The sequence below is a fragment of the Toxotes jaculatrix genome, chromosome 21 (assembly GCF_017976425.1).
Source record: "Toxotes jaculatrix isolate fToxJac2 chromosome 21, fToxJac2.pri, whole genome shotgun sequence".
Classification (NCBI taxonomy): Eukaryota; Metazoa; Chordata; class Actinopteri; family Toxotidae; genus Toxotes; species Toxotes jaculatrix.
Window position 1 is genome coordinate 7,415,292 of NC_054414.1, and position 12,113 is coordinate 7,427,404.

General features: G+C 43.4%; 1 protein-coding gene across 1 annotated transcript in view; it reads right to left on the reverse strand.

Moving 5' to 3' along the window:
* Nucleotides 1-483: 483 nt before the first annotated feature.
* grid2ipb (glutamate receptor, ionotropic, delta 2 (Grid2) interacting protein, b) overlaps nucleotides 484-12,113 on the reverse strand; it is a 29,073-nt gene continuing 17,443 nt past the window's right edge. Inside the window, exons 10-26 of the mRNA XM_041029283.1 lie at nucleotides 11,454-11,605; nucleotides 11,133-11,267; nucleotides 9,920-10,005; nucleotides 9,510-9,660; nucleotides 8,581-8,882; nucleotides 7,577-7,621; nucleotides 6,166-6,927; nucleotides 4,911-5,063; nucleotides 4,445-4,532; nucleotides 3,786-3,875; nucleotides 2,841-3,037; nucleotides 2,609-2,764; nucleotides 2,437-2,523; nucleotides 2,205-2,334; nucleotides 1,692-1,810; nucleotides 1,252-1,416; nucleotides 484-933 (exon numbers count right to left, since the gene is read on the reverse strand). Coding sequence (XP_040885217.1) covers nucleotides 862-933; nucleotides 1,252-1,416; nucleotides 1,692-1,810; nucleotides 2,205-2,334; nucleotides 2,437-2,523; nucleotides 2,609-2,764; nucleotides 2,841-3,037; nucleotides 3,786-3,875; nucleotides 4,445-4,532; nucleotides 4,911-5,063; nucleotides 6,166-6,927; nucleotides 7,577-7,621; nucleotides 8,581-8,882; nucleotides 9,510-9,660; nucleotides 9,920-10,005; nucleotides 11,133-11,267; nucleotides 11,454-11,605 — 2,890 coding nt within the window. The 3' untranslated portion in view covers nucleotides 484-861. The remainder of the gene's footprint in view (nucleotides 934-1,251; nucleotides 1,417-1,691; nucleotides 1,811-2,204; nucleotides 2,335-2,436; nucleotides 2,524-2,608; nucleotides 2,765-2,840; nucleotides 3,038-3,785; nucleotides 3,876-4,444; nucleotides 4,533-4,910; nucleotides 5,064-6,165; nucleotides 6,928-7,576; nucleotides 7,622-8,580; nucleotides 8,883-9,509; nucleotides 9,661-9,919; nucleotides 10,006-11,132; nucleotides 11,268-11,453; nucleotides 11,606-12,113) is intronic.

Below are 12,113 nucleotides of genomic sequence, written 5' to 3' on the forward strand. Positions count from 1 at the left end.
ACAGTAGGAACGTAGATTGACCGGTAAATCAAGAGCTTCGCCTTTCAGCTCAGCTCCTTCACCACCACATTACTACAGAAGCTGCACCGATCCGCCTGTCAATCTCACGCTCCATCCTTCCCTCACTCACAAACAAGACCTCAAAATACTTAAACTCCTGCACTTGAGGCAGGAACTCTCCTCCAACCTGGAGAGGGCAAGCCTTTAAATATTTAAATCAAATCCTGCTGTATGGGAGGCAGTGAGTGTGCCGCTGTACGAACCGTCTGATCAAACACTCTGAGCCATCCAGCATGACTCTGTACACACTAGATACTCTACACTTGTGAATCATCTTGATTCCAGATAAATGACTCAGTCTACATCTACACTTAGTTTTTACAATTTTCAAATATCATCTGATAGAAAATATAAACTTTGTATAATAAACATAGCAAGTAATCTGTAAATATCCAGACCAGTTGTTTTCATTGCTTACATCTCATTTTAAATGCAGCTTCCAGATGAAGTGAAGCAACCAAATGTACACGGATGGTTTCGCTAATTTATTTTTTACTATGTAATTAAAAAGAGATGTAAGTAACATAATGACTCTGCAGCGTGTAGAGAGCTCCTGTTGACCTGCCGACACCTGAATGTTCCTGCTCCACCCAGCACCTGAAACAACAGCACTGCTGCACACGTCATAATTATCTACACAGGTACAGTATACTTCTCTCACTCCTTTCGTTTGCTATAGATGACGTGGTCTCTGTTCCCGTAGGTCTGAGTGTCTCTGTGTGTGATCTTGGCACTTTGGTTGTGGAGAGCAGAGTGAAAATGGAGCCGACCAGGCCTCATTGGTTTGGCCTGACATCGCTCCTACCAGGGCAGAGGGGAAGACAGTCTGGGGCTTCTGGGGTTTTCTGGAGTCTGGGTCTCACTGAGAGCCCTCTGCAAAACACAACCCATAATCTCATCTGATTAATACTTATTTTACTGTATTATTTTCAGATTTAGACCACATTCGGTTATGTAATACAGCACAACTTTGCTGCATAATCATTTAGCTGCAGGCAGGCTGTCTGTCTGTGTGAGAGCAATAACTGAATACCTGATTGTTTTAGAGGTTTGAACACCTGCTGCATGTATCAAAATATGAGCCGCTCACTTTCAGGAACATGTCAAATTCAGAAGAAAGCAGTAAAAAAAACAACAACAAAAAAACAAAACAAAAAAAAACAAACAAACAAAAAACAAACAACAACTAACCTCAAACTTGGACATGAACTCTGCAAAGATGCCAAAGAAGGCCTCCGTGCTGGTGGACTTGCTGTCCTCTCCGAAGTAGGAGGCCACCTTGGAAAACTCCTCCATTGCTCGGGTCTGCAGGGACTCCAGAGACTGGATCGCAGGGTGGCTGTTCTCCAGAAAGCTCTGTGGGCGGGCGCAAAAGGTCAAACATTACAGGATACTTGTCATGAGGAGAGAAAATCAGCCAGAGCAAACAGTTAAATAACGTCCTCTGTGTCTCCAAAGACTGAGAAAATAACCCTGATGATGTCACCAGGGTTATCTCAGCTGGGGCTCAGAGAGTCAGTTTTACAGCATTACTAACTGGAGGAGTGGCGTTTGGAAGCTGTGTTTTTACCAAGGATGAGTTTAATATCAAGAATATATAATGTGTGAATGTGCATAATATGTTCTCTTACGCTCATGACAGAAGCAAAGTGGTCCTCAGAGGTGGGTGAGATCTTCAGACAGGATGTCCTGATGTCTTGGATGGTGGTGTGAAGGTCACTCAGCTCAGCTGTGATGGCTCTCTGGTTCACTGGACATATCAGAGGGACGAACGAGGTGCAGAGTTACCAAAACAGAAGCCGTTCCCACACACTCATACGTGGCGTGGTGATTGTTAAATGCCTGATGTCTGCCCACAGCTGAGACGAAATCAGACGACCAGCAGTCATCCCGTTTTAAAATGTCAAATTAAAATTCAAACCATTATCTTGTGTTAACATAAAAGCGATTTGAACAAACAAGGCATAAATCTGCATGAATTTAGATGTTTGTGGTGAAGTCTGCCAGCCCTGCAGAGACATCCAGCACACTGTGCTGTATAGAAATGAGCATTTTACAGGATGGAACAGTTACATTCAGCTACTAAATGACCTTCAGGATGGAAAGCAGAGTTGAAGAGCTCCGCTGCTGTAACATCACCATACCCTTGGCAGCCAGAGGCACTGTTGTAAGGTCTCTGGAAAAGTTGAGCAGCTCAGGGAAGTGTTGGCACAGAGACTTGGCCAGAATGTGGAGAAAGGTGGATTTCCCGTCTACAGTTTTGGTTGTGCTTAGCTGCAAAGCATGAAGGGAAAGAATGAGACACGAGCATCCGGAGACTAAAAACCAAAAATGAGATATAACGACGTGGTTAAAGCACAGGTGACCAGGCCGTACCTCAGTCAGAAAGTTGATCTTAAAACTGGTTGTCCTGTTGCTCTTCGGCTGCCCGTTGTTCAGGTAATTCCCCATCGCAAGAACAAACTGTGAGCAAGAAAAGCGCTTAACAACCACTGTTAACACACAGACTGATAGATTTATATTCCTCTTCTCTTCTCTGGGTGTTTACCTCCAGGATTTTGGCCAGTTTCTTGCTGCTCTTCAGCTCCACTGAAGCCTTGTAGATGTAATCGTATGCAATCTTCATCTCCTCCGTCTTCTCCTGCAGGGTCATCTTAAAGTGGAGGCTCCGCAGACGAGTCTTATACTCAGGCACCATCAGCATCTGAACCATACAAAGCCACTCATTTACTTACACCGTTCCATTGCTTTTACAACTTTGGTCATGTTGTTGTTTTTACCTGGAAAATGAACTGGTCGGGCTCGCTTAGTTTGGCCGGGTCCTGGTCAAACTGCTCGTACTGTTTGACCTCGTCGTCGTTGGGGGCGTAGAGCAGCAGCTGCTTGATGTGGGCTGGCTCCAGCCTGTTGGTGGTCATGTTCATCAAGACTTGACGCAGCTCGGCGGGGGAGAGCTTCAGGTGGGCGATGAGGATGGCTGCAGGGAGGAAGAAAATTAAATGTGCAAGATCTTTTAAGGCTGTTTAACATTTACATCACACTGTCCAATATGACTTTACAACAAAGCAACTGTTTTCCTTCCTACCTCTCATTCAAACACCCGTTCATCACAGCTTGTTTACTATTCTCTTCTCTGTCTTTTTCCAAGCTCTTCAGATTGATTACAGGATCAAACATTTTGTACATCTGCATATTGTCACACTGTGAATGAGCCCACACAACAGAAACAGATGTCTCTTCATTCGGAAAACAAACCATGTTCGCTTGACCAAAAGGAAGCTCTTTAATAAATTCACTCTATGTGTGGGAGCAGTCACAGGTGTGCCTGTAAACTACTCCTTCTCTTGTATTATCTTCTTTGTTTTTATTTACTGTAGCAATGATGAAGTGTATGTCTGGTTTTGATTAAGGCACCCAGGTCCTGTATGATGTCTCCTAAATAACATCTGAGGTAAAAGGAACTAAATACCAGCAGATTACTGAGAACCGCTGCTCACGTTTATGTTGTCTGTGTTATCCCTTAGTGTTTTGCACTTTATATGTAAGCACAGAATTTTGTGGGTAAAGGTAAGAATTTAGTGAGTCGGTTTAGGTCTTTGCATTGCAAATTCTAACTAAAATTTAGCCACAGAAATCATAAAATACTGCAGGAGGAGCTATTTCAATGTAGCCTCACAGCCCTGAGTTTCAACCTTTCAGGGTGTGTGTGTGTGTGTGTTACTCACAGGCATTGTAGGCTTTCTTATGAGACAGAATCTCCACCAGGTCTTTCTTTTTAAAGTTCTCGGGAAGGAAGGCTGGCTCTGGAGGAGAGACTGATAATTTTAACAACTGTGTAAGGATGTGTTCTCCAGGCACCAGGGATCCACACACGCACACGCACACACACACACACACACACACACACACACACACACACACACACACACACACACACACACAAACTAACACTCAGTGACTACATGAGGCAGGCTGATGGGTTAATAACACAGCTCTGCCATCTGAATCATCAGACGCCAAAATGCTCCTGGTCCTTCTAGGACATCTTTCATAAATACAGGTAAGGTGCATTTCCTCTGGCAGAGCTGTGTTATTACACAGAAAAGAAGGGGGAGGGTATGGTGCCTTATGGAGAATGGATATGATGAGCAGGTGAATGGAGCAGCTCCAAAGCAGGTTATGGAGAACATCTTAACTGTGAAGGTACAAACAAAACACGTCAACAGATAAAAACACAGATTCACTTTTACTGTAAACTAACCCTCTGACAATTAGCTTGATGGAACATTATGACTATAAGCAGAAAAATAAAGGGATGACATGATATTGATATTGATGATGATGCAGTGTATTAAAGGGTAAGCAGAAGTACAGAACAACTTACTGGATCTGCGCTGGGTCCCAAAGTGCAGGTCAAGGTCCAAGTACTTCACCATGTCAGTGAGCTTGTCGTAGTCTGAATCCTCACCGAGCTAAACATAGACAAGTACACACACTGTACTCTCCAAAGACACTGTCAAGGTTTTGTAACCTAGAAGTGTTTTTATACACAGACAGACTTTATCTGTGTCTGACAGGGTTATAAAGACAAACTACAAAGTCTAATCTGAGCAGGAATTCTAGTTACAAAAGCAAGACATTTGGTTCGATGCCACTGTGATTCATCAGAGACACAACAGAGTACATTAGTAAGTGTTTCCAAATATGGGAGGTAGATGTAGGAGCAGTGAGAAAACTCTCAGCCAAAGTGAGAAAATTCACAGTTGAGGTTACTGTTCAGTGGATTTAAGATATTTGAGTTTTCCAACTGCACCTTCTCCACTGTGATGGATGAAGTGCTCACCACTCACCTGACCCCAAATGGTTCCCTCAGAGTTCTCCACCTGCTCCCAGCGCAGCCTCTTCACACTCATGTGGTTAGTGTCTGAGGCTTGGTGGCCTGGCTTGGGCAGTGGAGGCGGGTCACAGGGTGGTGGCAGGGGTGGAGGCGGAGGTGGTGGAGCCTTTGAGATAAGAGAAAAAAAATACTTATTTTAGTTTGTACAATTTTAAATCAGGAAATTGTACATGTACACTGTTGTACAATGTTTTCACCAAGTGAAACTGGAGCATTTCATGCAAACTCTGCTGTTTGAATCATTTCCAAACTATGTGCCAGAGGCTCAGGGGATCTCATGCAATCATGACTTCTTTATATACTCGCCTCCAGCTGCACCAAACAAAATTAATGTTCAGTTAGGCTTGGACCTACGACAACAAACTAATGAACCACTCACTGATGCTTGCTTTAGATTTACTAGATTTATTTTTATAGCACCTCCTTTAAAAACAAAAAAAGAAAAGACATTTTTACTGTGCTTTTATATTGTGCCAACAGATGCACCATCTTGTCTGTTCTGTCAAATCTTCTATTTCTGTGAAAGTGCTGTGTGTTTTCAAAGACAAATCTTTACAGTTGTAGCCTGAATGGTTCCAACTCTTGTCTTTTTTTTCCTGTGACATTTCTGTTGCTAGGTGCACACTGCAGTGGCACTGCTGCACTGCACCACCCCATGTTGCCATTTTTTTTTTTTTTTTTTTTATGAATAATATCTCTCATGTCACCAGTGGTGGAAGGAGCAGCCTTTACATGAGTAAAACAAACAGCACAACATAGAAAAATACTTCATCACAAGTAAGAGTTCTGATTTCAAAATCCTACTTAAGTAGAAGCACAGAGGTTTTATCAGCAAAATATACTTAAACAAGATAAGACTGGGGGGTCATGAGACGATTAATGAGGCAGGAAAGAGGAAAACATTTTGATTTTGATTTTTATGAAATATGGATAATGTATATGGATAATTTACTTCTTTTGGCCTCAAATAGCTTTTTAAATAAGACCATCTGATGGGAAGTCACTGTTTGATGTAACTGATAACAGCTCATAGACCTCTGGAACACGACAAGAGCCCCAGGCTAGAAACTGCTCTTTTGTAAGGAGTCACTGGCCAAAAAAGTTGGGAATCACTGGTTTAATGTGTAACTCTGCATTCTATGAGCATAGCATATGATACAACATGGTTTTATTACTTAAAATCCTAACTTAAAATATATATAAGTTACCTGCTGTGACTGGTGTTCCTTTCGTGTGGTTTCATAAGTCTTAGTGTCAGTGGGGAGGGTGGAGTGAGACGCAGGAGGCTGGGAGATCAGTGAGGAGCCTGCGGGGCCTTTACTTGTACTCTGGGAGGGGCTGTGATCCTGGAGCGCTGACGGCAGTGGGCCCTGGTAGCTGTGTTGGTGATGGAGCTGGTGGTGCCTCTGGAGGACAAGCTGGCTCGGTCTCAGCAGCTGAGGTGAGGGCTGGGGGGATGGTTGGCGGATAGGCTGGGGCTGGCTAAGCTGGCGTGGGAGGTAGCTGGGACGGGAAGGCTGGGAGGAGCGCAGGGTAGTGGAACCCAGAGTGCTGTGGCCGTGCGAGAGACGGGTGGAGGTGGTCTGGAAGCGCTGGTGAGTTTTCTCTGCTTCTCCTCTGGAGGTGAGCACTTTGTGTAGAGGAGAGCGGCTGGACAGGAGGGTCCTCGGAGGGGGTGGAGGTGGAGGGATGATAGGGTGGTGTGGCTGGAAGGGCACCCGGCTGCGGGGGATGTGCTCTGGGGAGAAACGGACGGGCGGGAGAGGGTCGGTAAACGGGACGGGAGGGGGTATCAGAGCCTGGAAGGGTGGGGGAGGTGGAGGACTCTGGGTTGGAGGTGGTGGGATCGGTTCAGATCCAGAGGAGTAGGAAGGAGACGAGGCCTCATCGCTGCTACTGTGGTCCTCACTGCTGCCACTGCTGAGCTGCCGAGGCATGAAGCCCAGGTCCTGGTCCTCCTGGAAACTCATCTGTAGGAAGGACAGGAGCACCATCAGCACCACTCTAATACACAGCTAACTCTTCTTGGTTTTACACTCTTATCATTCTGCTGTGTGATACTGAGGTAACTGTTCATTTAGGCTCTGACTGTTAGTTAATTGCACTGTTGGATGTCTACAAACAGAAACTTATTCCACTGCTGCACTTTTAGCCAAAAAAGCCAAACAAAAAACATGTTTTGACTGCTATTTTAAGTGCTAGATCTTTAAAATTCACATATTCTTTTTCTTTGTTTACCTACTTATGGAGCAGAAAAACTAATAAAGTAACAAAACAGAACAAAAGATACAGAGCTGCTGATCTACAAGATTTTAAAACACATGCACTTCAATAGCATCATATCTCCAACTCATCTACAGTATTTATGGAGGGCAAAAATTGAAATGTAACAGTTTACTGCAAAAAACTGAAACCAACACTAAAAAGATCACATTTAAAATACATGCAATCCAGTGAATTATGTACAATATCCTGCCCTCTCCATTCCTAAAAACAAACGCAATATCACCCCGACAAAGGCATAACACAGCAGCTGTAATGCTTACATCATGATTTACCATCAGCCAGCACCTTTTTATAACCTTAGATTCCTATTCAGAAGTATCATGTTTTACTTACAGGCACACCTCTTCTTCTGAAACCATGAGAATCACCTTGATATATCTGTTCATGTGACACAAGTGTTCATTGTAGCGTACATTAGAGTTGCTCTAATGTAAACATGCAAGTACGCACTACAACGTAATTACTTCAATTACATGTGAATTTGCTCAGTTTTTTTTATAATAAGCAAATGCACAAACAATAAGATTGTCACTTAATGATGCTGTGTGTAACATTTTTGCTTAAAAATAAGTAGTATCACAATAACTGTGAGACATTAGTATAATTACCATGAACAAATAAGACCATTACAGTCTCTACGTGCTTTTACAGTGCATCTCACATTTGCGACAGAAAAGGTATAAATAGTTTTACTGGCCTGCCAATCATTTCATTCATAATCTCAAATGCTTGCAGTAATTATACTAAGGTATCACTTTTCATTTAAAAATGACTTATTTAAGAATGATACATGCTACAGCTTTAAATTTAAAACTGAATCAGAATCAGTTAGTGTCCATGTTATTCCGTGCCCCATGATCCCTTGCGTGAATTGTGTGTGCAGCTTCCGGTTACTCCTTTCATCTCTTTGACTTCTACTACTGAGGAATGGGAGGACATGAAGAAGTGGCCTCAGGTAGAGTCCAATAGCACACTGAGGTACTTTATTGATTCTGAAGCTAATGACGGTTGAACCGATGAATTAAAAGCTGTAAGTCACTTCTTTTGGATTCATCTTTTCTTATTTACTCCCTTGTTTAAGCCACGAATTTAGTTTCTCTTCAGAGAAAAGGAAAGACACCTGTGAGCTAACTCTCACAGTCTCAGCTGGTTCAATGAAAGCAATAGCCGAAAGTTGCGGCCATAAATTAAGCAAGGCACCACAGAGCTAGGAATAATAAGATATGACAACATATAGTCTATGTGAAAGGACCTTCAATAACAACAAAGGATGTACACTATGTGCATGCATAGATATCAGCTAATGATATAGTTGAATGGAGGCAGTTCTTCCTCACCTCCTCATAGTCGTTCTCCCCGGGTACGAAATCATCCACTATAGTGACCCGGTGGCCGAGCTGCTCACTCAGGGCGTCTAGGAACTTGTCGGTGTCCCGGCTACGGGGCGGGCGGGAGAAGGTGAACAGCTTCTTGCGACGGGTCAGGGTGTTGGGACCGCTGTCCAAGTGCTGCGGGGAGGCGGGGGGGCTCTCCAGGCTGACGTAGGGGTTGGAGTCCACGCTGCTCTGGTGGTGGATCTCATACACAGGAGTGGGTAGAGGCTCTTTCCAGGATAGTGACAGGCCGGATTTACGGCTACCTGTGAGGAAAAAAAATCAAAGATGGCTGCTGCTGGCATCTGCAATGTTTGACACTCACGCCGCACAGGTTTACGCCATCAGTTCACATGACTTGGCTTTTACAAGTCACGTCTGATGCTACTTATTCTACTTCTAGAAATAATCACTGATATTCTTGGCCATGTTGTTACTTTGGGGATCATTTCTTCTGAGAGGAAACCATGGCAACGAAAAGATAAACTGCAGGCTTATAGTCACATATAGACTGTAGGATCCCAATGAGTTCTATCACAAACATTCAAAATCCGGGGTTCTCATGCCATGTTTACATCAAGACTGATAAAAGCTGCTCATTTTGTTGCTTCCACCATTGCATAAATAAATACCCTTTCACATTTCACATTAATGTTCATTTCAAATTTAATTAAGTTTAACATGACATGAGCATGGCATCAGTCATGTACCACTGAGGTCCAAAATCATCCAGGTTTCAGTTCAGCTGGTTTAACTTTCCTAACTGTGCATAACCTTGGACTTTGATGGCACATGATTGAGAGTCACTGATGAAAGCGTGTGTCTGACAGCATGTGTGTGTTAATTTTCGTCTGTGGGTGAGAGTTTGGGCATGTGTGTCAGCCCCAGAGTACCTGTGAGAGGGGGGAGTGTGAGGGGGGAGAGAGAGCGCCCGTAGGCCTCAGTCTGTCCCGGCCTCTCAGGCTCTGCTGAGGAGCCACCCTGCCGTGGAGACACACTCTTCCCTGCGTACACATTCTCCAGCTCCGTGTACACACCTGTCATCTATGAATGGAGGCATGATCAGCTGGTTAGCACTCAATCGCCGCAGTACATTAGCTTTGAAGGTCTGCTGCTTTTGTGTGTTCTAGGGAAAAAATAAATCACTAATCCCAGGTTAACTGCAGCATGAAATCAAATTTAATATCACAGGTTGAGTTGCAGTAATAACCAGCAGACCTTCAAATGACGTGAGACCAGAGAGCACAGAAAACATAACTAGCATTTGTTATGCCAGTTGCTGAATAGCTGCGGTTATACCTACATGACTGAGGTCAGGGGACTCGGGGAAGGAGGTTCCATCTCCTGACTGCCTCTCCTCCGGGCTCCCAGATTCATCGACATGAATTCCTAAAGCACAATAAAGCATGAACAGTGACACATGGAACGAAAGCCTCCTCCATCCATCCGCCTCCAACCAAGAGTGAGGAGAGAGGATGAAGCAGAGCAGCACACAGCAAAAGCTGCGCTCCTGGAGCAGGAGTTTAGCAATGATAATGGAAAACAGGGGAAATTATGAATGAAATACCTGGAGCCTAAAACAGCCTCAGATGGAAATAAAATATGAGGTTTTGAATGAATAGTTTGGGGAGCCGCTGAGACATGGAGTTAATGTATGAACTGGTGATGACAGTCTTTTGTATTTTAGCCTTCAAGTGTCCACAGAGGATTTGCTGAGAAAGCATGTTTTCCAGCAACATCCTGCTGCATGTTCTGTTCTCACAATTACACACGGTCCCACCTGGGAGCTGAGGGGTGCAAACACAGCTCATATTACTGAGCTCTGAGCAGTTCAACTTTAGCCAGTGGGGGTCAGATGTCTTGCTTACAGGAATATGAACTATATGTATCTACACTAATATTGTAAATACACACTTTGTGGCTAACAGAGTTGCATTACTGGATTCCATCTGCACAAATAGTTGTGCAATCCTCTTACACAGTTTAAGGTACAGTAATATATATATGGTTTCTTTAAGGTCATCCCTCTACTTTCTTATTTTATTTGTATATATTTAATTCAAACAGGTCTTTATCCGTTTTCTTACCGCTTAGCCTGTCTCTTGTGATGCTGTTATGTGTGAATTTTAGCCCTGGGATCAATAAAGTACCATGTTATCTTAGAGGATGAAACAAACCATGATCACCCATCAAAGTGTGGTTTACTGAAGATTATATATTCATTGGCAAATCCCATTATGTTAGGTTGGGCACACACTTCTGTGACAGTCAACAGTTTAAGTCTAAATGCCTGAGGCTCAGTGGTGTTACTGAGGTTTTAAGAGAAACAGGCTGTAACATCTGTGAAAAAAAAAAATGATGATGTGTCAGAGCAAAAAGCCTCAGTTGAGTAAGGAGTGTCTTAAATTTCCATTTGGGTGAGAAGTTTTTAATCCAGAAAGAAGCTGGAAAGCTACTGAAACAGGGATGTTTCACCAGAGGGAAACACCTTTGCTTTGAGATTTAGCAAAGCCTACCCATTCCCAGGTGAGTCCCGATGATGCAGTCGTCAGAGCTCCTCTCTCGGACACTGCCGCGGTACGAAGTCCCCGTCACGCGCATGGAGCTGCTCCGCCGGTGATGCTCCGAACCGATGTCAGGCTCTAACACCGCTGCAAAACACACATATGCACACTTAGCATCACACTTTGCTATACTTAAACTGTTATTTAAGAATATTATGCGCAGCTGCTCCTTTGTGTCTGTTTTAATGATAAAAAACAACCTTAAAGTGTAAATGTAAAGAGTTTTTTTTGCCCAAGTGCAAAATAATCTTCATATTGTGTGTTTTGACTCACCACTGCTCTTGAAACCCAGGAAGCGTGACAGTTTGCTCTGGCAGCGCTCCTGTTCATCGTAGGTCAGTAGCTGGTAAATGAACTGCCAGATCAGCTGTTTGGCTGGAGTGTCCAACACTGGAAACACATCTACTATAAGGGTGTCCACGTTCCTACAAACACATGAATGCCCATACATTTAATCTTTACATAACACACGTCTATTTACTCCCGGGTAACTGACTCCCATTTGTTGGGATTTAGCTTTAGCTTAGATGTACATTCTTTGCATCTGTAATAGCATATACATCTGAGGATGAAAAGATTATAAAGAAGGTGGGAGGATAACAGGGATGCCAGTTATGCTAGGATTCATTCCTTTGGGTGTTTATACGTTATGCATGTGTGGTAGAATTGAATTGCTTTTTTTTTTTCCCTTATAATCCTGCTGCATCACGTTTGCATCATCTGCAGAGCTAATTCACCATCCATCCATCTCTTCTCTTCATCTCTTCATCCTTCAGGAAATATTATCACTGCCTGATGGGAGGAATAAACCTCCTGCTTAGCTGTGTGCATCTGCTTCTTCATTGCTTTCCAGCTCACTATCCATCACTCATTTTCTCCATCTCTGTCTTTCGCCTGCATTAAGAATATCCTTAGCAACTCAGTATATTTAGT